The sequence below is a fragment of the Lynx rufus genome, unplaced genomic scaffold, assembly GCF_022079265.1.
Source record: "Lynx rufus isolate CCGP_SWC_20201006 ecotype Redwood Valley unplaced genomic scaffold, mLynRuf1.p SCAF_8, whole genome shotgun sequence".
In the NCBI taxonomy this organism is placed as follows: domain Eukaryota; kingdom Metazoa; phylum Chordata; class Mammalia; order Carnivora; family Felidae; genus Lynx; species Lynx rufus.
Window position 1 is genome coordinate 87,197,711 of NW_025814896.1, and position 27,343 is coordinate 87,225,053.

The window sequence follows — 27,343 nt, forward strand, 5'->3', positions numbered from 1 at the left end:
TGTTCCTTTGTAGTTACGGTTGAATGGAAAATGCAGTTAACTTAAAGACAAGACCCAACAAATATAGACCAACTTATTTAGCTGATATACCTATTTGGTTTGTGTGCTGAAAATATTACTATCTGCCATCCTATTGTAAAGATTCAAAACTCTCAAAAGGAAAAAAAAATGTTGCTCTAATGGCTCAAATATTTTACTCATTCTTTCATCAAATCTATCTATTCTTTCTTCAAATCATTGTTCTAGGCATTGGGAATAGAACAGGGAACAATTCAGTTTTTATCCTATGGAGTTTATATTTTCTGTCTTCTTCACTATTTGACAATAATTACTGGTAAGACAGTATAGTATAAGATTTTCCAGTAGAAGTATTTTAAGGGAACTTTTTCTATAACATTTTAATCATAATCATTATCATAATAGTCAAGTTTAATTTGGCCAGAGGTATATAGCCCAGGGAATATATCAGAATATTGCTCTCAACTTGACAATAGGGTCCTTTCTGTTTTTAATCTCAGAGAGCACTTTTGTGAATTTAAGGATGAGAATGCCTCTGTGTAGGCTTTCACTCTCAAGAGAAACTGTACTGATTATAGGACAAACTACATGCTACAGTCTAATAAGCCCCCTGAGGACAGAAACAGTGTCTGTTTTGTTAACTGCTATATTCACAGTGCCTTATACATACTAAGTATTCAGTAAAATTGTTAATATTTGATCTATTCCAAAGTAATTCTAGTTATGAGAGGTGCTATCTAGAAGGTAACTAAAGACTTCATCCATTCTGGTACCTTTCCAAGAATCAGGTTCATTCTGGAATTTTCTGATTAGATAAAACTAGACTTTAGATTTATCCTGATATCTGGGGATCATCCCATTAATGCTGACTTCGGACTGGCTTGGACCCTTTACAGCCCGTAATACAGTAAGGATTCAACAGTATGAAGGTTCTTAGCCTTCTGTCTTCCCCAGTACATGATTGTGTATTCACCTTGTGTGTTGTCATATGTTCATGAGAGACTTAAATATATATTTTCTAAGCTTGAATTTAGAATGCCATTGAGAAGGAAAACATACCTGTAATAGACTCAGAAATTGTTTTAACTAAGTAAAAAGCTAATGGGAGGCTCAAATAGTAATACAGGAATTCAGATAGTAATATGAGAATTTGGTTTTGTTTTCATTAAACTAATACTAAACTGAAAGTATTTTGACATACTTAAAAGTGTCCTTATCTTAATTTCATTTTTCCTGTAGACATATTTAGCAATTCTTTTTCTCCCAAAATAATATGGGTTCATTTTGATAGAACAGTTGTTTGGAATTAGAAATGGGAAAATAATTCAGAAGACCCAGAAAGTACTGGATAATCATTTTGTTTTGTTTTGTTTTGTTTTTTCAAGTCTGGCTACTTTTCTAGTATGTTCAGTGGTTCTTGGAAAGAATCCAGCATGAACATAATTGAACTGGAGATTCCTGACCAGAATATTGATATAGAAGGTAACCACCACTATAATTACTACTATGCAAAAATTATAACATATCCTTTTTATTCTTTTGGTAGAAAATAAATATTTTCTTCTAACTTTGCAGGCTAGATAAAAGCTCCACTTAACACCCCAGCGTGACAGCTTTGTACTGATTTGCTCCATAGTTCTATCAATTCTATTCTTTTTTTTTTTTTCTTTTTAACGTTTATTTATTTTTGAGAGAAAGACAGAGCACAGGCAGGGGAGGGGCAGAGAGACAGGGAGACACAGAATCTGAAGCAGGCTCCAGGCTCTGAGCTCTGAGCTGTCAGCACAGAGCTCAATGCGGGGCTTGAACCCACGACCCATGAGATCATGACCTGAGCTGAAGTTGGACGTTTAACTGACTGAGCCACCCAGGCGCCCCTTATCAATTTTGCTCTACCTATCCTTAATCTACTTAGTCATATGGGCCTTATCAGTCTGTTTATTTATTGTTGTAAATATATCCGCCTGGGGTATTGAGGATGTAGGGTGAAGGAAGGAAGAGTGTGACTGTTTTTTAAAATTACATAGTTAAATGTAATGGTTTAAAAAAAGAAAAAGAAAAGTGGGTAAATAGTGTTTATTGATTATTCCCCATGTATGAAGACTTTCTCTGGGAACAATAGGGTATGAATCACGTAATCAATGTTGTTTTAGAGCTATGAGTTCTTAGATGAGGAAGCTGAGGCCCAGAGGATTTAAGGGGCTTACATTCATCAGTCAGCCTGTACTCCTAATTTCTGTTCCAGTGCTCATTTTCTGTTTCCCTGTTTGATAACCCAAGTGGAAATAACCAGTACTCACCACATAGGCAAAGAGAAAAGTTAAGAATATTTAAAAACACAAGTGTGGCAGTGGAGAGAAGGAAGGGCAGGCTTAGATAGCTGGGGTGACTGGGGGAGCATGTGGCGTGGATAGGAGCCAAGAGCTATTCCCCACTCCCCAGCAGTGAAGCACTGGAAGCACCAGGGTTAAGATATCATGGGGTCTGTGTACTTACTGATTAGTCTACGCAGAGGTATCTTTATAAAACTTTTTCCAAGAGTGTCTTAACTCTAACCACCAACTAGTATCAAGATTAGATGTAGAAGAATCCAGCTCTTTTATTTAGCTAGAATAAATGGAAATTTATAACATTGTTATTAAACTAGCTCCATTAATCAGTAACCATTACTAACATTTTAATTAGCGTATTTCCCTTCTCCTGTTATGTACATCCTAAATTCAGATGCATGCCTGAATTTAGGCATACATCTGAAGAGTGGGAAGATGGTCATTGTTATTTTTGTAATAATTTATAGATAACATTGTATTTCATTCCATGCCTGTACTTTTGCTTTCAGCACTGCAGGTTGCATTTGGGTCACTGTATCGAGATGATGTCTTAATTAAGCCCAGTCGAGTTATTGCCATTTTAGCAGCAGCTTGTATGTTGCAGTTGGTGAGTATGTACCTTATTCAAAGAAAGGATCACAGTTGGACCTTTGGTTCAAAGTATCTATTGCAAAAACAAGAAAAAGCTTAGCTCTTTACAGCTTTTAAAATAAAAATGAAATATGTAAACATGTCACTTGTGATAAGTCATTTAAAAAGCTTAACCAAAAAAATACTAATAAAATAAAATTTATTTTTTTTCATTTTTTATTTTTTTAAATATATGAAATTCATTGTCAAATTGGTTTCCATACAACACCCAGTGCTCATCCCAAAAGATGCCCTCTTCAATACCCATTACCCACCCTCCCCTCCCTCCCACCCCCCCATCAGCCCTCAATAAAATAAAATTTAAAAGCAATTTATTATAGCTGAGGGGATCATCATGTCTGTGTAGCATGAATGCAAGGTATTTGGATGTAGATACTGTAGAATTACTATAGTGTGGTAAGAATTTTTTTGTCTAGGTCCATTTACAGATTTCAGTTCATTAATGGTTTATCTTGACTGTTAATAAGCAGATTGCTTTGATTACTAATTCATTTAGTTCATGGGTTTGAAAAACATTGAGTGCTTACTTTGTCAACTTTTTCTTAATTATGAAATAGTTGTGGTAAACCACATGAATATATATAATCTGTTGGTAGATTGACAGATTTGTTCATTCAACAGAAGTATATTGAGCAACATGTTAAACTTGCAATAGAGATCCAAAGGTAAACGAAGATATAGTCTGCTTCAAGGAACTCATAATATAATGTGTGTGGAATGGGGGAAGGGAGGGTTGATACACAGACCCAGAGATAAAGTAAGAACTGACCAGTGTACCATGAGTATGATAATAAACATCCCGTAGGATTTAGCAGATGAACAAAGGAGGGAGTGGTCAGTTCAACCTGGTGGTGCAAAGAAGGAAGTTGAGTCTTGAAAACTGGAAATGTATTTATGTTGCAAAGAAAGAAGGAAGCTTTTTATATGAGCAAATTAAGACCTGGAGATGTGTGACATGGAGGCCTAGAGAATCTGAGTGGAACATGACGCTAGCACAGAAAAGAAAAAGGGTTGGAGAGAAGGAGGCAGAGTCCAGATCATGAAAATCCCTCTGTACCTTTTAAGAAGTTTAGATTCAAATGTAGGTACTTTTGAAAGATTTTAATCAGAAGAAAGACAGTTATGTTTTAGAAAGAATACTTTGGAAATAATGTAAAGGATGTATTGAAGGAAAGAGGAGTACATTAGAGACAAAAGCTTACTGCAGTAGTCCCAAATCAGAGTCTGAAGTAGGGCAGTAGCAGTAAGAATGGAGAGGAGAAACTGGATCACAGAAAGATTAAGCAGGGATAATCCACTGGACAGATAAGATGTTAAGAGGAAGGTAGAGGGGGCAGGAGATGGGTAGTCTCCAGTGACTTCCAGGTAAGTTTAAAATCCTAATGGAGTCAGTGTTTTATTTTGATCTTTAAAAAATGTTAATAAAGTTTCTTTTTATGTGACATTTGTATACTGATTTATTTGAAGTATTAGTTAATAGCTTGCTCAGTATACATGGCTGAGATCATTTGGTTTTTTTAAATGTTGTGATCCTTTCAATACTTACTTCCAACAAGTACACTTTGTTTTCTAACTTTAGTCCTTTTGGTTTTGTCCTAAATCCCATTTTCTGCATTACCTTTATGACTTAACTAACTAATTTAATAATATACTTGCATGATGAATATATTTCAGAAATTTAAGTAAAAAGTGACATTCTTCCCATATATTGAATAAAGTTCATTTGAAATCTTACATATAAACATTTTAGATTAATATTGCAGTGTAAGTTTAAAATAATGTGTTTTAGGTGCACCTCTTAGAAATTGATGAGTGTTTTATACTTTAATAAACACTTTATGATGATTCATACTGTTTACTTGCCTAGCTCCATCACATAGTCAACTGAGTATGTTAAGAGATCTTAATTTAATGTTTTATTTATTTTTGAGACAGAGAGACAGAGCATGAACGGGGGAGGGGCAGAGAGAGAGGGAGACACAGAATGGAAGCAGGCTCCAGGCTCTGTGAGCCATCAGCCCAGAGCCCAACGCGGGGCTCGAACTCACGGACCTCGAGATCGTGACCTGAGCTGAAGTCGGACGCTCAACCGACTGAGCCACCCAGGCGCCCCAAGAGATCTTAATTTAAAAAGAACAGGCAAAACAGAATGCCGCTTAAATTTGCAAAGGTCCCAGAGTGTGGAAGAATAGAAAAGAAAGAGAAAAGCAATATTCATCTCTACATTACTACCTTACTGCTTTTACCCCTTGCCCCCTTCCATTTTTAATTCCAAGTATTCAGTTGAATACTTGCTGGATTTTTTTTTTTTTTCAGTATTTTTACTGGACTTAAAAATTTAGGCTTGCTGCACTTAATGAGTTTTCTTTCTTTCCTTCTTTCTTCCTTTTTTTTTTTTTTTTACTTTTTAATGTAAAAGCACATATTCAGAACTAATTTTTCCCATGTGAGATGGGCCTTTCCAGTGCTTATTTATATTTACAGGATGGTTTAATACAGCAATGTGGTGAGACAATGAAGGAAACAATTAATGTGAAAACTGTATGTGGCTATTACACATCAGCAGGGACCTATGGATTAGATTCTGTAAAGAAAAAGTGAGTTACCTTTTTTATTTTTCCTCCCATCCCACTTTTTGGAATTTGGCTGCTTTGGTTTCTTAAGAGAATGTATAGCTATAAGAAAGAAAGGGGGGAAAAAAAGATAGGGGACTAGAATTTTGTTCTAAAAAGTCCCTTTTTACATTTGGATGAATTAGTAAATTCCTTGAAGGTGTTGTCTTTATAAGTGACCATGAGTGGGTTATACATGTTTATATGTGGCTTATAAAAACTATGGCCATTCTTTACAGGGAATTTTCTATTAATTTTTTTTAAGTAGTAGGCATCATAGACATTGTATCAGTACAGTTACTGGCAATGTTTTTAACTCTTGAGAATTGCAGGACCTGTTTTCAAATTATAAAGAAGGTAATAGAAGTTTGTAAGCCCCTTCCTAAATGATTTAACATGAACTTGAAATGAGGTTTTCTTAATTAGAAATGCTCTTATTAATATAAAAGAAATATTTCCTTAATAACTGCTGACAAAAATAATACTAAATTTTCAGTTGTTAAATTTAAAACTTTGAGCATGTTCTAGCAAGACTAATATTCTGTTTTTATTTTAACTGTAAGTCCTACTAAGTAAGTCATAAATGCATATTTATGTATCATGTGATAAATAATTCCATGTTTTTAATTTCAGGTGCCTTGAATGGCTCCTGAACAATTTGATGACTCACCAGAATGTTGAACTTTTTAAGGAACTCAGGTATTTTAATTTTAAATAACTTTGCAATTAATTATCCTAAAGTAATATTTATTTGTTAAAGTGTTTATTTGTTTCATACAAAAACATATTCCTTATGAAAAAGTCAACAATTTAATGAAAGGTATCTTGACTGTATCTATGAACTAAAGAAATGCTTCAAAATTTCTTTGTCATAAATAACGTATATTATGTCTAGTATTTGAGCTAATTTCTATAGAAAAATTCACTGCTACTATAAAACCATAGAAGAAATCTCAAGTGTTGCTTCATTTTTGCTGGGCTCTTAGAGAATGTACAAGTTTTATTTTAAAAATTATCTTTACCATTCATTGTAAAAGTAAGTTTGAGGAAGTTGTTTTAAACTTTTTGCGAAGCCTAATGAAATTAAATTCATAATCAGGTTGGCCTTTTGAATTACCTTTGCTTGTCTTTCCTTCCTTCCTTCCTTCCTTCCTTCCTTCCTTCCTTCCTTCCTTCCTTCCATAAACACTTCCTGAATGTCCACTGTATATAACAGTACTCTGTCAGGGGCTGTGAAGGATGCAGAGGTGATTATGTCATGGTCTCTGCCCTTAAAGGGATCATTCCTGTGATGTCAATTTTACTAATTTTTTATTTATTTATTTTTTGTCAGGCGTGGGTGGGGAAAAAGATAAACATTTTTATGTTTAAATACAGTATGGAATATAGAGAATTCTGGAATATAGAGAATTCAAGTTTCTTTGAACCTTAAAGATGAAATACAAGAAGTAGTAGAAATGTTATTTTTATGGCTAGACCATCTCCTGGATTCTTGGATCCATTCCTTTCCTCTGCCTTTAAGAGGTCCTTTGGCAGAAAAGTTTGAGAAGCATTATTCTACACAGAAAAAAAAAAAATCATTTCCTAGTGCTATCAAGGTATAAATGAAGTTCTACATTATATTTGGTTTGGAAATCATTAGAAATCATTTTTCTCTTTTATAATTTCTCATTGAGCTTTTTCAAAAAGAAGATAAATTATAGTGGTCTTCCTAAAATCCTAGATGTTCTTCTGGCTTTTTATGGCTTAAAGGAAGGGGTGAAAAAGCTACTGGTGATATCATTTCCACTCAATCTAAGTTTAAACTAATATATACTTCTTGATCTTACTGTCTTTAATAGTAATAAAAACATAATTTATGATTAAGCAGTTCTCTTAAGCCTCAATGTTAAAGGTTATTTTGAAGATATAGATGATTCACTGAAATTTGACATTTTTTTTTTTTAACCAATGAATGAGTAGGAAAGGCAAAAGAGGAACACTGCCACTTTATCAGAGCATACTAAAAGTTACCTTCTTCAGGGCCACCTGGGTGGCTCAGTCGTTTAAGCATCTGACTCTTGATTTCAGTTCAGGCCATCATCTCACAGTTTGTAAGATCGAGCCCTGTGTGGGCTCTGTGCTGACAGTGGAACCTGTTTGGGATTCTCTCTCCCTCTCTCTCTCTTGCCCCTCCCCCACTCATGCTCACTCTTTATCAAAATAAATAAATATTTATAAATAGATAAAAGTTATCTTATTGAGTCCTTGTTTTAACTTTGATTACTAGCAGATCAGTGCTCTTTGTTTTCCTATGAATTCAAAGAAAGACCTTTCATAGTATACTATCTGAATTAAAAGTGTTCAGATAGGTTATTTCTAAGATTCTTTGTCTTGAGCAAAAAGACTGAGGTAATTTTAAATTCCACATTTGTTTTTCATAAGAAAGACTTAGATTTTTTAATTCTACCAGGGTGGTTTAGCCTGTGCATGAGGAAAACTCACTACTTCTATTTTATCTTTTCTAGTATAAATGTCATGAAACAGCTCATTGGTTCATCTAACTTATTTGTGATGCAAGTGGAGATGGATGTTTACACAGCTCTTAAAAAGGTATTGGCATAATATGTATGTAAGGGTATCACCTCAGCATTTCTTATAATAGTGAAAAGCTGGAAGCAGCTAGTGTCCATTGATAAAGGAATAGTGTAAAAGTAAGAAAAGTAAAAGGAAATAGGCCAAAATATTAAAAAGTCTTTGTTTAGAGATTTGCTATCCTGAGTGATTTTAATTGCATTCTTTATACTTGTCAACTTTAAAAGTAGAGCCAGTTATTTTACCAACAAAATGGATTTATTTGTGAATAGCAGAGGAATTGTAATTTGGGACATGTAAGCTATGGCAAACCATAAGCAAGTCCAGATCTCAAAGGAGAGGAACATTACTTTGTAGAGAAAAGGAGGAAGTCGGGAGGGGCTGCTTTGAATGAAAGTTGGTTGGAGGAAAGTGAGTTCCTTGTTGTCTGAGTTGTGGTATTTTCTTGTTGGCTGATCTTACAGCTAAACTGGGAAAAATTCTTTCTCTTGCTAGACTAGTAAAGTAGGCCTCTTCCGGTTGGGAATGTAAGATACCTCTCTTCCTGTTGGGGTCTACACTTGAGAACAAGTGGTGGGCCATGAGAGCTCCCATCCTGTTCCTTTATTTGGTTTCACATACTTTTCTATCCTAGGAATGTGGTTGTTTTTTTTTTCCCAGATTCTTTTCAACAACAAACATGTTATTATTATTTACATGCAAATGTTAAATATTTTATATGGTTTTCAGAAATGTTTTCAAAGTTGAGCTTTAGTTGAATTAATGACTTTATGAGGAAATTTTCACACTTTTTCTAGAAAATGTTAACATTCTAGGACACCTGGGTAGTTCAGTCGGTTAAGCATCCGACTCTTGATTTCTGCTCAGGTCATGATCTCATGGTTCATGGGTTCCAGCCCTGCATCAGGCTCTGTGCGGACAGTGCGGGGCCTGCTTGGAATCCTCTCTCACCCTCGCTCCCTGCCCCTCTCCTGCTTCACGCTGTCTCTCTCTCTCTCAAAATAAATAAATAAACTTAAAGGAAAAAAATGTCGACATTCCTTGAAGACCTTATTTGCACTTCAGGTATATGTTTCACTTCATACTTTTGAAAAGTTTTAACATTTTTAATGTAGTTTTATTTTCACAACTCTGAAGAGACAAATTGGCTATCATTCTTGTTCTATAGATGATAAGACTTAGAATTCTTATAGCTTTTAAGTGGCAGACTTGAGGCAGAACCCACGTCTTGTGAGTCCTACTCTTACTGCTTTTCCCACTTAATAATTTTGCCTTTAACCCTTTGTCCCCAGCAGCAAAGTCTGCATTTAACACAGCTTTGAAATCTGGGAATGGGACACTGTCTAAGTTGTATCATGGCGATTGTTTGGTTTTGCGGTAGGAATAAGATTCTGTTACTGTTTTGTTTTGTTTTGTTTTTTCAAGGAAGTGTAGTAACTAAGTTACGCAATCATTAAAGAAAGAGTAGACAGCCCATATCTATCTCTGAGCCACTGGTAGGATTCATTGTTTCCTGTTGTAATTGCTTTTATGCCAGTAATGATAAGTGCTTACTATGTGCCAGGCACTATTCAAAACATGTTACACTTGTTTTGTGTAACAAATTCTTTCAGTGCCCTATGAAGTTTCATGCTCATTTTACAAATGAAGAAATTAAGACCCAGAGAAATTGGGTAATTGGCCCAGCTGTTGATTGGCAGGTCCAGGATTTAAAAGTCCATGCTCCTAACTACTCTGCATACTGTCTCAAGAGTGAGAAGACAATAATGAGACAATATGAAACTTTTTTTCCCTTGTTTAGTTTATTTTTATAATCTTATACAATATTTAGCAAAATTTAGTTAATTAGTAGAATAAATTAGTGTAAAATTACTAATGTAATATGTATATTAAACCTTTTGATTGTATGAGTGTACTGTTTGATGCCTTAAATACTTTTCAGGAATTAGTTTGTTCCTTCTCACACACTTTTAGTTCAATCATTAATCATTGGACCATGATTAATGCCATGATGAATTTAAAGCTTGTAAGTGTATCATATGATAGTTCTACTTCTGTCAGTTGCATGTACTGGAAATTAAACTTTTTAGATATTATTTTTTAAGGTGGAAGCAGTTTGAATAAAAAATCATAACCTGGTGAAATCTTGTAATTTTTTCTTAAATTTACTTTTTCAACCTAGTGGATGTTCCTTCAACTTGTGCCTTCATGGAATGGATCTTTAAAACAGCTTTTGACTGAAACAGATGTCTGGTTTTCTAAGAGGAGAAAAGGTATGCCTGAAAACTTTATTTAGAACTTGTTTTAGGGGCCTTTTTAAATTGAAATTTATTAAAATCATGTCCTAACTTATTTGTAGACCTAGAGAATTTTAGGTCTGGAGAGGACTTTAAGCAGTTATCTAATTCAGCCCCTAATTTACACTGAGAAAATTAAAGCTGGATAAGAAAAATGCTTTGCCAAATATTAACTGAATTATTACTCCTTGAACTACCACCATAGTTTGATCCCCCAAACTATTATTTTTCCCATTTTATCACCAACATGTCTTGTGATTAGTTTACAGTAGCAGTTCTCAACTTTTTTCTCCTATCCTAAATAGCAACAGGACTGAGTATGCTCCCATGCATATACCTTGTTTAATAGAAAACAGGCTAGAGCTTATGCACAAGTTCCTGTTTGATAGTAGTAACTCTAGACCTTTCCTTTGCACTCATGAAAGCACATTGGAATGCAACTGAGAGTAACTATTTTTCTAGAAATATCCTTAAATTCTCCCTAAAAGAAAAAAATTCATGTACTTCATAAATGTGAATTCCTTTAATAATAAACACTACCCATGTGTTGCAAATCAGTGGCTGCAGTGTCTTTGTATATTCTAGTTTGAGGAGGGTGAATGTGTTAACTAATGGTGTTCATCTCATGTAGCTAAAGTATAAATTAGATGAATCCCAAGAGACAAATCCATGTCCTGTGTATCTTATGAAGACCCTTCAGGTTGGCATTTGAGCTCTGGAGTTCCCAGTGGAGTGCTCAGTCCCTAGGAGAGGGGATTCTGGAGAGATACCATAACCCAAACTACTATTCTCCAGCCTTCTTTCCCACCTGGCTGCACTGTAAGCTCCAAACCCCAGAAATAAGGTGCACAACTGAAGTCTCAGTCCAAGGGTCACTTGGGACCAAAGTTAATTTCCTGGAGCTACTTCCTAAATCTCCCTACGTTTTTATCCATACACCTCAAGTTTATATAATCTTTGAAAACTAGCTTATTTATTTTCTAATAGATGTGTGTGTGTGTATTAAAAACATTTAAGGATAAAATAAATAGATTTGAAAAGAATGCCTATTTAAATTGTTTTTTGTAGATTTTGAAGGTATGGCCTTCCTGGAAACTGAGCAGGGAAAACCATTTCTGTCAGTATTCAGGCATTTAAGGTTACAGTATATTATCAGTGATTTGGCCTCTGCAAGAATTATTGAACAAGATTCTCTAGTACCTTCAGGTAAGAGAACATGATGGAATTATGATTTTAAGTGACATCTTTCTGATTGTAATCGTACTCTACGTCATTGAAAAGAATAATAAATAGAAATTATCAGGGTGCCTGGGTGGTTCAGTAGGTTAAGTGTCCAACTCTCAATTTTGGTTCAGGTCATGGTCTCACGGTTCCTGAGTTCTAGCCCCTCATTGGGCTCCATGCTGGCAGGGCAGAGCCTGCTTGGGATTCTCTCTCTCTTCCTCTTTCTCTGCCCCTTTCCCCACTCCTGCTGTCTCTCTCTCTCTCTCTCATCTCTCTCTCTCAAAATAAATAAACTTAAAAAAAATAACAATATAATGATGAACCTGTTTTATTTACTTTCATCCCATATTTCTCAAACTCACTTTAGCAGGGATTCTTTTTTCTCAACATTGCATTTGAACCGTGTTCTGTGGACTTCCTTTTGGGCTGCTGGATGAACTACCAGTGACTAGAAAGATTTCCAGTTCAGCTTTTTACTCATTTAGATTAAGGCAAGAAAAGGGAGACAAAACTACGTACCCATTTTTTTAACTTGTTGAAGTGCTTTTAGTTCTAAAGGAGATTATTCAAAGGTTGTGAGAATCTTAAATTTTAAAATTAAATTAAAAAAATTTTGTAATGTTTATTTTTGAGACACACACACACACACACACACACACACACACACACACAGTGCGGGCCAGGGGGAGGGGCAGAGAGAGAGGGAGACACAGAATCTGAAGCAGGCTCCAGGCTCTGAGCTGTCAGCACAGAGCCCAACGTGGGGCTTGAACTCATGAACCATGAGATCATAACCTAAGCCAAAGTTGGATGCTTAACCGACTGAGCAGCCACCCCTAAAATTAAATTTTAAGACATTTTCATGGGCTATATCTTACATGATATTTGAGAATATATATGTATAACCCTTTCATTCCAATTTTATAAATGGATCATGAAAAACATATTGTTTCTCTAGATCAATGCATTTTAAACTATAGGCATAACCATTAGTGAGTTGAGAAATCTATTTTAATGAGAAAGGATCAGCTCTTCTTTTTTTTATAAAATACATTAGAAAAGAATTTAAAAATCAGAATGTATTCCAGCAAGATACAGAGTATGCATATGTGTATACTGACTCACATAAACTTTACTTCTAGTCTTTACCTACTGAAGACAAATGATCTGTAGCCTAGATATTTAGCAGTTTTCTGCATAATAGCAAGGATATTTTGAGAGAAACATTCAAAGTGTGTTTTCTAGAAAAGTTTAAAGAGAGATACTAATAATTCAGTGCAAATCGTCTGGATACCTTTTTTGAGTAGAGATTTAGGAAGTGAAAATCCAGATTTTAGTCACACTAGGGTTTGCCTTCTTCCTTCATGTAGAGATTGAGAAATCATTTAACTTAAAAAAGTAGAAAAACTGTTCATTTGGTTGGGATTAAATAAGAACAGAAAACCAAATATGGTACTAAGCCAATTCTACCTATATTTTTAACAATTTTTTTTAAGTTTTTTTTGTTGTTTATTTATTTCTTTTGAGAGAGGCAGAGAAAGAGAGAATCCCAAGCAGGCTCCACATTCAGCATGGAGCCTGATGCGGAGCTTAAACCCACGAGCTGTGATATCATGACCTGAGCTGCCATCAGGAGTCAGGGGCTTAACTGACTGAGTCACCCAGGCGCCCCTTTAGTAAATTTTTTAAAATAAGATTTCAGTTTACCAAGACTTACGGAAAAAAATTGTATGCTCGTTAAAGGAAAAATATAACTTTTATTCCATTTATAATAACTTAAAATGTCTTTTTAATGAGTTACCTAAATCTGATATGCCAAAATTACTTTTGACTATGCATGATTGATCTGATAATTCAGAGATGGTTTATCTCCCATTAATTAGCAATTATTTTTAGGTAATTTAATAAAGATACAATTTAATAGCTTTCTTCTATTAAAAGTTATATAAAAACAAAATACTACTTTAGATATGTTTCTCATAAAAATTAATATGAGCTATGAAAAAGAAACTATTAAATGCAAGAATCTACTTTCTTTAATCTACTTTAAATCTACTAAAGATTTAAATTCTAATTTAAATGCATGTAATCTAAGCAAAGTCCATCTTAAAGCAAAGCAAAATAATATTTACCACTCTAAAAATCATTAAGCCATATTGTTATAGCATATTTGTAGAATATAAACTACCAGCTTTATTGCTTTCTATTTTAAACTTGACTTTAGAAGTGGTAACAATTTTATCAACTTCTTAAAATTTTTAAATGCTTTATGTTCTTCCACATTTACCATTCTTCTTTTATCTTTGTTTATTTTTGTATCTTAGAATGGCTATCTTCTGTGTACAAACAGCAGTGGCTTGCTATGCTTCGGGCAGAACAAGACAGTGAGGTGGGGTAAGTATATTAGATGATATCATTGTTCATTAAAAAAAAAAAAACTTCTATGAATTTTTAAATGCATTTATTGTATTGAAAAATCAAGAGGTGTTAAAGTAGAGAAAAGATTATTAATCAACTTTTATTCTTACATCTCTATAACATTATCCATATTATTAATATCTTTCTGATCAATTAATGGAATGTTTGAATAGTCATTTGCTATATTTGTAAAAATTGAATAATTCATATACTTTGTTTCACCTAGTGTTATGATTTTCTTTCAACATACTTAAATATTGCTTAGAATAATGCTTTCACAAAGCATGATTTTCATATTTGTATAATAGGTAAAGCTAATTTCCTTATTTTGTGGTAGTGGGAAATTCTGATTAATTTTTATTAACTACTAGGTGTTTTTGAAGACCTTTGAGTCTGAAATGAATTAACATAATCCATTTACAAGGCCTCTGTAACCGTAACCCCAAAAGCATATGACACACAAAATATTTCTGTTTTCTTCATTTTAAGGGAAAGCAGATTATCTGTTCTTTGAATGTGCTTTGCAGTTCATAGAAGTACTTCCACATTTATTATTTGATCTTTATACTAGCTCTCTGGTGTAGGCTGTGTGAGGAGACAATCCATCCATGAGTGTATATGGAAGAGGCCTTAAGTTTGGCCTTTTGGGGTGCCTGAGTGGCTCATTTAGTTAAGCGACCAACTCTGAATTTTGGCTCAAGTCATTCAAGCTCCACTGCTGTGTGCTCATTGCACGGAGCCTGCTTCAGATCCTCTGTCTGCTCTCTGGCCCTCTCCCACTCGTGCTTTCTCTCTCTCTCTTTCCCAAAAATAAATAAACGTTAAAAAAAAAAAGTTTGACCTTTTTTGCTCCTGACTTCTTTTAAAACATTTTTTTTAATGTTTGTTTATTTATTTATTTATTTATTTATTTATTTATTTATTTATTTTTGAGAGAGAGATAACTAGAGCAGGGGAGGGGCAGAGAGAGGGAGAGAGAGAGAGAATCCCAAGCAGGCCCGTCACTGTCAGTGCAGAGCCCTGTGCAGGGCTCGAACCCACAAACCATGAGATCATGACCTGAGCCAAAATCAAGAGTCTGACGCTCAACCAACTGAGCCACCCAGGTGCCCCTGTTTTAGCTAATTTTTATACACCAAAAAACTTTCTAAAATATATGACCTAGTTATGTTTATATTCAAACAGTGAGTATATGAAAGTGTTACACAAACTCATGGTAATGATTATGAGGTTGTTATCCAGGACTCTTAGTTTCTATTTTATTTATAATTTCTATTCCATCTTTCTCCATATATAGTCACAGCATACTTATCCTGCACAAATAAAGTCAGATTGTTGAAATAGAAATAACAAAAAAGGAAGTTAACTATTTAATGGAATTCAGATTCAAAGCATTTTATAATGTATGAAGTATTTTCAAAATCATCCTACTTCTTTTGTATCCAGTTTTGAAATGTTGAGTGTTCTTATTTTTCAAGATTTTCCTCATCTGTATCTTTACTGAGTTCAACATAGAGTCTGACCTAAGAGACTGAGCTGAGAAAAGTGGGTTTCCTCCCCTCAGAAGTGTATGTATGCTTGTAGTAACCCAATGATTTGCTCTGTTTCACAGATACAGAGCATCTGCTCACTGCTGCAGGGCTACTAACGTGAGGAAGACAGTGTATTTTCTGGATGTTAGGTTCTAATCTAATAAAGTCTGTCTCCAGGGTTCTCCTCTTCCATACTCTTCCACATTTCTAACAGGTTATCTTTCTGAAGCAGAAATACAATTGTGTCACTTCCCTGCTTAAATATGTCCAGAGATTTGATGACAGGGACAATTGTTATTCTTTGTGTGTGATATATATTATGTTAACGTATTTTAAAAGTCCCCATCTTTAAGAAGTACATTCTGAGGGGCGCCTCGGTAGCTCAGTGGGTTAAGCCCACAGCTTCAGCTCGGGTCATGATCTTACAGTTTGTGGGTTCAAGCTTTACATAGGGCTGTGTGCTGACAGCTGAGCTTGGAGCCTGCTTCGGATTCTGTGTCTCCCTCTCTCTCTCTGCCCTTACCCGGCGTGTTCGTTCTCTCTCTCTCTCTCTCTCTCTCTCAAAAATAAACATTTGAAAAAAAAATACATTCTGAACTATTTACAGATTAAAGGATGTGATGTCTGGAGGATTAGCCTCAAAATGATCAGTCAGGAGGGATGTGGGGAGTAGTGGGCTTGGAGTAAAATTGAAACAAGAGTACTGAAGCTAGATGGTGAGAAAATGTGGCTCATTATACTATTTTATTTATCTTTTTGTTTGAAATTTTTCCTCATAAAATATAAAAATAACCCAAATATCTTTTACTTCGTTTCCTCTTATGCTCATCTTAGGCTCTGGTTCATACATTTGGTATTCTTTTATGCTCCACATTCTTTTTACCTACTATTCCTTCTACCTGGGATGCCCTTCCCCTGCATAGAATCCACTTCTGATCTCTATGCCAACAAACTCTCTTCTCTGTGAAGATCTCCCCTCTAATCCCAGACAGTAAATCTGTGCTTTCTTCATGCTCCTAACATCACAACTCTCTCCGCATTATTGTAATTATTACTTATGCCTTTAGTTCTCTACTAGACTGAACTCTTGGGTGTTGAGGATGTGTTTTATTAGTTTTTTTTTTTTTTACATTTATTTTTTATGTATTTGTTTCAGTATTTTAATTTGATGAAGTTTCTAAGCACTTAATAAATGTTGCCTATGATGAATATATTGTATTTTATCATTTGGAACTCCAAGCTAATAATAATGGCCTTTTCTTATCATAACTTGAAATACCAAGTTTCTCTTAGTTGATTAAGGGTTTTAAAGTAGGGAACCAAGTAAAGATCAATTGATAAAATTCTACAGCTGTTAATATTAAATACTGAATTTGCATGGTTATACTGCCTAAAAGATGGCTTGGATGTGAAACAGTAATGTCCAATGGTAATTAATACCAAGTCACATCTTAAATAATAGATTTTAACTTATTTTGCTTAATAGTTAGACTTTTAAGTGTTTTATTTTCTTGATGAGCACAATTTCTTATAGATTCGCCCCCCCCCCCTTTATAGATTTCCCCCCCTTCCCTGGTTTAGCTGAGCCTAATAAAAGTATTCTAGAAGTCAGGGCAATAAATGAAACATTAAAGTTTAATTTCTTTTTTTTTTATTTAGCAAAGGCAATGGACTAAATTTAATCAGTATATTCTAATTTTATACCACAAAAAGGTATTTTTATATCTGTTAGCAAGTTTTTCTCTTCTTTTAATCTTATTCTTTATTTAAACTATTGCCTATTTTTGTGAGATTTCACATCTTATGTGTATTTCTAGGCCTCAAGAAATCAATAAAGAAGAATTAGAGGGAAATAGCATGAGGTGTGGTAGAAAGCTTGCCAAAGATGGTGAGGTAAGCATGGGCTAAGACTCTTAATATTTTCATGAAAATTGTACTATTAGTGCAAAATACACTTTTCAGTAACAATCATGACATCTGCCATACCTCAGAGCTTTTTGGTACAGTTTCTATACCATGATCTCCTAGGCAAGGAGTTAGGTGCTCAGTGGTAATTGATTAGTCAGCCCTGCATGAGAATGTTGAGCTTTCTGTGTCCAGCTAAGAGGCCTAGAGAATCCCTCAGCAATCCAGAAATTACGATAAATAAGAAATTATATGGAAGCTTTTATGTAATCTTAAAAGTCCATTCTTTGTATAAGTACCCTAAATCAATGACATTCGATGAGCACTGGGTGTTGTATGTAAGCGATGAATCAATCATGGGAATCTACCCCCAAAACCAAGAGCACACTGTATACACTGTATGTTAGGCAACTTGACAATAAATTGTATTAAACAAAAATAAAAACAAACAAAAAAAGACACTCAAACCCTTTGATTGCTACCCACATTTAGACTTTTTCATTTTTTTTTCATTTTTTTTCGTTTTTTCATATTTTTCATTACCATATGTAAGTGTATATAAATGAAACAAAAGTATTATGAAACAGTATCTACTGCTGCTGTGTCCAAAGATCCTATTTTGTATTTAACTTTTTAAAAAGCTAACTGTGACTCATTAAATTGATTTTAATAGGACATGAACTACATTTTTTAAAAATCCCACTCTAATTATAATTGTCATCTTAAGAAATCATTCAGCCTGGGGCACCTGGGTGGCTCAGTCGGTTAAATGTCTGACTGAAGCTCAGGTCATGATCTCACAGTCCATGAGTTCGAGCCCCGCATTGGGCTCTGTGCTGACAGCTCAGAGCCTGGAGCCTGCTTCGGTTTCTGTGTCTCCCTCTCTTTCTGCTCTCTCATCTGCTATCTCTCTCTCTCTCAAAAAATAAACACTAAAAACATGTTTAAAAAAAGCATTCAGCCTAATTTAGGTAACCATTCAGTTATTTTTCTCCCAGATTTTCCCTCATTTTAACTTTTTTGTTTTTAGAAGTTAATTGTTTTATGTTTGCATTCATAATTGTGATGTGTGAACAGCATATGAAAGGGGAATAGGTAGGTGTCTTCTTTATTCCTTAGTCTTCCTTGTTGCCTCTTCCAGACCTTGTGCCTCCCTCATGCCTAATTGAACCACAGCTCCTTTGAAGCATGCGCTCTCTACCACACTACTCACTACTTACTATAGCCATCATGCACTGGGCTATCTGCGTTTATCCCTGTTCTTGTTGTCAGTCTTGGTGACTTTTGACCATCTTCCCCACTGTGATCTTATGCTCTACCCTACCTCAGGCACCCATTTCCTGGGAGCATATCCTCAGTTTTTGCATTACTAAATAATACACCCCCTTCAAAATCACCTTTTCAAGTATACCATTTTTAGACTCCACCTCCTTTTACCTTTCTAACACTCTCTAGTACCTGGACTCCCAGCAATTGTTGAACTCCACAGGGATGTACAACACATTGTTCTTACTCCTTTTTTCCCATTATCCTCTCACCCCATCCCTACTTTCTTTACTTACGTTTTATGTTCCATCTTAAAATTGGTCCCTAGCTAATAGTCTTAACTTCCCTTTTTACTCTGTCAAACTTAGCTGGCTAAACCCCAATTCTTGTTAAATCCTAACTTTCTTGCTTCCAGACAGATAAATACGCTTAAAGAAAAACAGCGTACCCCACAGGTTTCACTTGAATGGTTGTAACTGTAAACTTGAAACAGGTCTTTAGTGCTGCATGGTGATCTTCATTTCCCTAGTGAATTTATCTTGCCATTCTTTGAGTACCTCTTAGACCTTCTCAGAAGGGGCAGTGCTACCTGCCTTATTCTTAATCTGATGACCTTGTTTCTTTCATCACTCAGAAAATAATAGCAATAGGAAGAGAACCTATCCATCCACCTACCAAACAGTTCTGCCAGTCTACCTGCAGCTGTACCTGTGTGCTATGCTTTTCCTCCTATCAGAATGGATGAACCATCCATCCCCTCCCCTCGTTACAAACTCCATCCCTTTTCACCTATTCAGAACCTTTCAGTTTTTCTCTTCTACTGTGTCATTCTCACTTAGCATATAACATACTCTACCACCACCCATCTGGGACCACACCCTGACCCCACATTCTTTCCCCCCACCCCACCCCAGCGCTCCATATCTCTGCATCTCTTTTAAGCAAAAAACTCATTTAAAAATGTGGCCCATTGGGGTGCCTGGGTGGCGCAGTCGGTTAAGCGTCCGACTTCAGCCAGGTCACGATCTCGCGGTCCGTGAGTTCGAGCCCCGCGTCAGGCTCTGGGCTGATGGCTCGGAGCCTGGAGTCTGTTTCCGATTCTGTGTCTCCCTCTCTCTCTCTGCCCCTCCCCCGTTCATGCTCTGTCTCTCTCTGTCCCAAAAATAAATAAACGTTGAAAAAAAAAATTAAAAAAAAAAATGTGGCCCATATTTGTCTATACTTCCTGTTTTTTGATGCTCTCTTGAATTCACTCCAATTCATTTATCCCAGTAAATTCCAGTGAAACTGCCATGCTATTTGTTGTCAGTTATTTCCACATTGCCAAATAAGCAGTTTTAAAAGCTTTTTCCAAAAGCTCTGGGCAACATGACATATCTGCACTCACTCTTGGGGTTTTTCTCTTATTTGACTTTCAGGACAGTGTGTTCTGCTGGTTTTCTTCCCAATTCATTGGTTGCTCCTTCTAAGTCTTTCAAGCCTTCGCCTGCATCCTTCTCTTTCTCAACAGATGTTGGCATGACTTGAGGCTGGGTACTTGGACTTCTTCTCTGTCTGTGCTCACTCTGAAGTGATCTCATCTACTTCCTATGACTTTACACTGATGACTTCATATAGCAGCTACCCACTTGACAACTTTCTCAGAATCCTTATAGCATCTTGAGTATAATAGTCCCAAGCTGAACTCTTTGATTTTCACCCCCAAACTTTCTCCTTCCCAAGTAATTCTCTAACCCACAAATGGCCCCTCTGTTAATCCATTGAATAAGCAAGCTCCAAACTTTGGATTCTTCTCTCTTAAATACCACACCTGGTGTTCATAAAAAGTTCCTCCAGACTCTACTTTTGAAATACATTCTAAGCATGTCTACCACTACCACCCAAGTCCAAGTCCAAGTCTCTTGCCTGAACTATTGTAGTAGCCTCACAACTGCTCTCCCTGTTTTTACTCTTGCCCTTCTACGTTCTATTATCCTTACAACAGCCAAAGTCATCTTTTGTAAATGTAAGTTAGATGGTGTTACGTCCTTCCCCAAAACTTTCCATGAGCCTCTTACTGCACTCAGAAGAAATCCATGTCCTTACTGTGGACTACTAAGCCCTACGTTTTCTGGCCCCCAGCTGACTCTCTGAACTCATCCCCATCTTCTGTCTACCTAAGTGATTGCCCTAGTCACATAGCCCTTTTTGCTTTTCTTCAGATATGTCAAGCATGTTTTTATCTCCAGAGCTTTGTACTTGCGGTTCTCTTTGCCTAAGTCACTCTTTCCCCAGATAGTTACTGATCTGCTCCTTAGTTGACTCAGGGCCTTGCTCACCTAGTATCACCTTAGACTTTCTCTGACCACCTGTCTGAACCAGTAGGCTCCCCAGCTACAGGCTCCCCTTCTCTGTGTCACTCTCTCCTGACAGTCTATTCTGTTTTGTTCTCTTCCATTCCATTCCATCAATTCCTTCCACACAAACATATACACATATTAAAATACACATTTCCCAGGACAGAAACTTACTGCTATTCAGCCTAGAGCAGTACTTGGCACAGGATATGTGCTCAGTAAATATCTGTGAACTGTTGAATTAATGTTGTAATTCAGAGTGTCAACCAAATACTTGAAGCCCTAACTTTCCTTTGCTATACCATAACACATCACTTCATAGTCTCTCATTAACTATTAGGTGATAGATTAAACAAACAAACTTGTGAACCTCATGATGGTATTTAAAATAACTCAGTTGTGGGGTGCCTGGCTGGCTCAGTCGGAAGAGCATGCAACTCTTGATCTCTGGGTCATGAGTTCAAGCCCCACGTTGGGTGCAGAAATTCCTAAATAAACTTAAAAAAATAAATAACTCAGTCATGGCTCTGTTGGTTAGATATTTAAGAAATTTAGCGTGTTTTTAAAGGTAGATTTTAATGGGTTCTTATTACCTCCATTAACCTCCCAGCCCCCTAAGCTATACCTACTTAGAGTTGCAGTGAAAAGTCATATTTCTTTCTTTTTTTAATTTTTTGTTTATTTATCTTTGAGAGAGATAGCAAGCAGGGTAAGGGCAGAGAGAGAGAGAGAGAGAGAGAGAGAGAGAGAGAGAGAGAATCCCAAGCAGGCTCTGCACTGTCAGCACAGAGCCTGATGTGGGGCTCGAACTCATGAACCGTGAGATTATGACCTGAGCTGAAATCAAAAGTCAAACACTTAACCAGCTGAGCCACCCAAGCACCCCAAAAAGCTATATTTCTTATGATAGAATTACAGTGTGGAGAGAGAACGAAACAGATCATGAAGAGGTGATATTAGGAAAGTCCCTTAAAGAATGATGACCATAGAGCCTGCTTTTCTGGCTTTGAAATATTCTTTGCCTGTGTGATAAGCCTTTATATATCTTCACAGATATATTCTGTGTGGTAAGCTTTAAGGGAAAGGGACCCATGAGAGAAATATTTGGAATGAGGCAGAGAAAGAAAAGACATTTTGAACTTCTAATTTGTGACTTGCTAGTATGATGAACTGAAGTAAATCTTTCTCTTTTATATTTCTTAGTACTGCTGGCGGTGGACAGGTTTTAACTTCGGCTTTGACCTGCTTGTAACCTACACCAATCGATACATCATTTTCAAACGTAATACACTGAATCAGCCGTGTAGTGGATCTGTCAGTTTACAACCTCGAAGGAGCATAGCATTTCGGTAGGATGAAATTTCCCTGCCACACTCGTCCTCTAGGGGGGAAAAAAATGAAATAAAACCTGACAATTTACACCACAATAGTAGAGTTTTGGTAATACAATATATATGAATGTGCAAGGAAATAATAAAGCTCCATTCCTGTGAGGTGTTAGTAATAATCAAAATCGAAAAGTCTGGATCGAGTATGTCAGAAAGAATAGGCTGGAATATGAATGATATGGGATTGATAACTAGACTTAAAGCTGTTACCTTGCTGCTGTTCTTGCAAATAAAAGGTCCAAACTGGAAATTCAGCACGGTATTTTTCCAGGAAAACATGTCTGGTATTGTCCTTCACCCTATGGGATTTCAAATGTCCAACTTTGCTAGTTGAGCTGGCTGTCTTTCTGGAGAGGATGCTGACAAATTCAAAAATAGCTTAATGAACAGATTTTTTAAAGTCATATATTTATGCTTACCTTAACTCAAAATGGATCAAAGACCTAAACATAAGAGATAAACTAAAACTCTTGGAAGAAAACATAGGGGGAAAGCTTGTTGACATTGAATTTGGCATTGATTTCTTCAACATGACACTGAAGCACAGGCCACAAAAGAAAAAAATAAATTGGACTTCATCAAAATTAAAAGCTCTTGTATATCAAAAGACACTGTCGCCAGAGTAAAAAGGCAACCCATGAAATGGGAGAAAATATTTGTTAACCATGTGTCTGATAAGGAGTTAATATTCAGAATATCTAGAGAACTCCTGAAACTCCACAACAAAAAAATAAACAACCCCATTCAAACATGGACAGGACTTACATAAACATTTCTCCAAAGAATATATACAGATGGCCAATGTGCATTGTTTCATCTTTGAAAGATCACTAATCAGAGAAATACAAATCAAAGCCACAATTAGATACTTCCAGACCCATTAGGATGGCTGTTACCAAAAACAAAGCAAAACAAGTGTTGATGAGGATGTGAAGAAATTGAACCTTTGTGCCTTGTTAGTGGAAACGTAAAATGGTGTATGCTTTATGGAAAATGAAATGACATTTCCTCAAAAAATTAAACAGAATTACCATATGATCCAGCAATTTCTCTTCTGGGTATTTACCCAAAAGCAGGGACTGGGACAGATCATCTTCATACATTCATCATGAACCTGGTACATTCATCTTCATAGCAGCATTATTCACAATGGCCAAAAGTTGGAAGCAACCAAAGTGCCAATCAACAGATACCTGTGTAGATACTGTCCATACCTACAATGGAATATTATTCAGCCTTGAAATGGAAGGAAATTCTTAAACATGCTACAACATGAACCTTGGTGACCTTGTGTTAAGTGAAATAAACCAGTCACAAAAGAACAAATGTTATATGATTCCACTCATGGTACCTAGAATAGACAGGTTCACAGAGCAAGTACGATGGTGGTTGTTAGGGGCTGAGGTAAGGGAAATGGGGAATTCGTGTTTACTGGGTACAGAGTTTCAGGTGGGAAGATGAAAAGGTTCTGGAGATGGATGGCAGTGATGATTGCAAAACACTGGGGATGTATTTAATGCTGAGAACTATCCACTTAAAAATGGTTAAAATGGTAAATTTTATGTATATTTACAATAAAGGATCAGTTTAGAATGTGGAAAGACTTAAAAATCTTTTATCATATAAAAGAATATGGAAGATAAAAGTAAATATTAAAGTGAGGGGGAGGGCTTGTTAAAATTAATCTGTGGTTTTAAAAATCATGTTTAAGGGCACCTGGCTGGCTCAGTTGGTGGGGCATGCAACTCTTGATCTCGAGGTTGTGGGTTTGAGCCCTACACTGGGTGTAGAGATTACTTAAAACTAAAATCCTAAAAAAATCGTATGTTTATTTTTTTATTTGTGTTGTTTTTTTTAAATCCTAGATTACGCTTAGCCTCTTTTGATAGTAGTGGAAAACTAATCTGTAGTAGAACAACTGGCTATCAAATACTTACACTTGAGAAAGATCAGGTATGTCTGATTACTTTTCTGTTGTTTGGTTATAGTATTTGTCTTTTGAATCCTCTTTTGAAAATTCTTAAAGAATTAACATTTGATTTAAAAATCAGTTTACAGTTTTTTTGAAGGTAGAGATGGAAGCACCATGTTCACTTAAGCATAATTTACTCCCATATTATTAGAAGTGTAACTAAGACTTGTAACTAAGTGTAAAAAAGAAAACTCAGTTTGATTTGAGGGGCAGGGGAAAGCTGATAATAGAGAAATAATTGTTTACCCTGAATATCTTCCCCCAAAAGTTATGAATTTTAATTGCTTTATCCATTTGTGCATAAATGCATTTATTTATACATTAATAGCAAACACCATGAAGGTAACCCAGTGTGTCTCCATAGCTCCTGTATGTTAAGAGAACATTATCCTCTAGCGCAATAGGTTTCTAAAGTAGCATCTGTAATTCTAAGTAGCATTCCAAAATTCTCTCTGAAGCCATTTGTTCCTTTATATATCACATGCATGTAGAAGTTTCAAAATGTCATGATGAGAAAGTAAGCCATTTTCGAAAAGTTACATGAGAGCTGTTAAAATATTAAGGAAGTTTACTTCTATTAAAACTAACCACTGTGGGGCACCTGGGTGACTTAGTCAGGTGAGCATCCGACTCTTGATTTTGGCTCAGGTCATGATCCCAGGGTTGTGGGATCGAGCCATGCTTAGGGCTCTGCACTGAGCCTACTTGAGATTCATATTCTCTCTCTCTCTCTCTCTCTCTCTCTCTCTCTCTCTCCCTCTCTCTCTCTCTCCCCTCCCCCCCCCCCCGCACCTCCCCTTTCTCTGCCCCACTCCCCCACTCTTGCATGTGTGCACTCTCTCTCTCTCTCTCTCAAGTAATAAAAATTAACCACCATTCCAAGGGACATACTGTTTTAATAAAGGGTTCAGAGCCCATAGTTCACATAAATTATTAGAAGTTAGCAGTTTTCCTCACACAGAAGAGACTTATAGAACATTAGAATTTAGCATTGCAAGGAACCTTGGAGTGATCATTCTGGCCTCACATACCCTGTATGAGAACTCCTTTAACAGCATTCTTAATGGGATCCTCCACTAGTTGTTGCAATTCAGGCAACAGGGAGTTCTCTCACATAGTAGGTAATATTTGAGAAGGTAGATATATAATAAGAATGTTCAGATCTGCCTTCAGTAGGTCCCTCTGTTGGTCCCTCTGGTGCCCTCTGGAACTGCATGAACAATGGCTATCTTTACCTTCTACCTGGAACATCATAAAAAAATACTGTCATGGCTCAAAGCCAGAGACTTTTTTAAAAAGCACCAGGCCAAGATAATAGTTGTATTCCAGGTGTTCCTTGAGTTGTTTATTCAGCGAACATTTGAGTCCCTACTGCATGCTAGGTTCTGTACTAGGAGTTGGGGAAATAAAGAGGAGCTTATGTTATATAGCTTAGGATAAGTTGCATGGTGGAGATGAGCTCAGAGTAGTGTGTAAAGTTGAAGAAGTCTCTAATCCTTACTGTGGGATTGGGGGCAGGTGTGGTCGTTGGGAGAGGAAGAGAAGGGACAACAGCTCATGGAAAATTCCCTCTCCTGGAAAAGTTGAAAAGTAAATGGATACCTGAATCAAGCTTCAGATGATGAGTAAGAAGCAAGGGAGCACAAGAGTCAAAGAACTGAAAGAGATTTGTAAGAGTTCAATGGGACTAGAGCAAGGGCATGATGGGCTGTGGATGGAGTTTGGACCTTTTCCCAAGATTCTAGTGATCTGTAGAGAAAAATTGCAGTGGGGAGTTGTATATGTGTTTTTTACATAGGTTATAGATATTTGTTATAGAAAAAATAGAAAATATAAATAAGCAGAAAGGAAAATCATATGTATCCCTCTTACAGACGACACCAAAATTAGATGTGTAGAGAATCTGACAGGACAGAAACCTAGGGGTGGGCCAGAAAAGGTAACCTGGTGAGACTTTCAAGAGCTGGGATGGGGAGTCAAAGCCAAATTGCAAGAGTGAATGTATAGATAGCCTATAAAAAAGGAAAGAAGAGGTAGAAGCCAGTAGCTGATGGTTTGAATTTGAGTTGCTTTATATCCAAGTGAGGATTTCCAGTAGACAGTTAGATTTATAGATCCTGGAATTTAGACCTGTATGGTAGAATGGGGGGGAATAAGAGAACTATAGTACAGACTAGTGGTGTGAGCCTCAGAGAAGCAGGGATTGGTAAATGAAGATGGAGAAATAATGGCCTGGAAGTAGAAATGGACGTAGAAAGATGCCACCGCTGTCTGGTGCTGTGATATGTGGGCTCCTCAGCTTCCACTCTGTAGTGGAAGAAAGAAAATGGAACTTCATGGTGCTTCAATGCAAACATGGAGGTAAAGTGAGCCCTCAGGTGGAGTTAAAAGTTTAGTAAAGCTAGGATTAGATCTGTCTAGTTTGGGGACTGAGATTGGGAATTAATACAGTCTAATATTCAGAAATCTGTGTGTCCTTTTAGCTCTCAAGTGATGTCCACCTGGCACCCCTCTTTTCCCCAAGTTGGGAAAAGAACTACCCCCACCCCAGCCTTAACTATATTCAAATACTAGAATCTTCCTTGGAGTCTTTGTTTTGTTGTGGCACTGAATCTTGGTTTTTATCATCAAATATACCTATTGTCAAAGCATATGTCCTCAACAAATTTAGTAAGTGTGCCTTCACCTGGGTTATTGCTACAAACTTCGTCTATGCCAGGGTGACTCAACATCTAAAGACCAACTATGTTTGATATCATTCCTCTCTACTAACCCTGTTAGTGCCATCAGCCCAGGTGATCACCTCACTTGACTCATCTC

General features: G+C 36.2%; 1 protein-coding gene across 1 annotated transcript in view; it reads left to right on the forward strand.

Annotated features, from left to right (window-relative positions):
* Positions 1-27,343, forward strand: part of GMCL1 (germ cell-less 1, spermatogenesis associated) — a 37,657-nt gene that overhangs the window by 7,616 nt on the left and 2,698 nt on the right. The window contains exons 3-13 of the mRNA XM_047067968.1: positions 1,404-1,500; positions 2,858-2,955; positions 5,484-5,596; positions 6,245-6,310; positions 8,119-8,203; positions 10,368-10,458; positions 11,551-11,688; positions 14,031-14,100; positions 17,474-17,549; positions 22,367-22,512; positions 24,417-24,504. Coding sequence (XP_046923924.1) covers positions 1,404-1,500; positions 2,858-2,955; positions 5,484-5,596; positions 6,245-6,310; positions 8,119-8,203; positions 10,368-10,458; positions 11,551-11,688; positions 14,031-14,100; positions 17,474-17,549; positions 22,367-22,512; positions 24,417-24,504 — 1,068 coding nt within the window. The remainder of the gene's footprint in view (positions 1-1,403; positions 1,501-2,857; positions 2,956-5,483; positions 5,597-6,244; positions 6,311-8,118; positions 8,204-10,367; positions 10,459-11,550; positions 11,689-14,030; positions 14,101-17,473; positions 17,550-22,366; positions 22,513-24,416; positions 24,505-27,343) is intronic.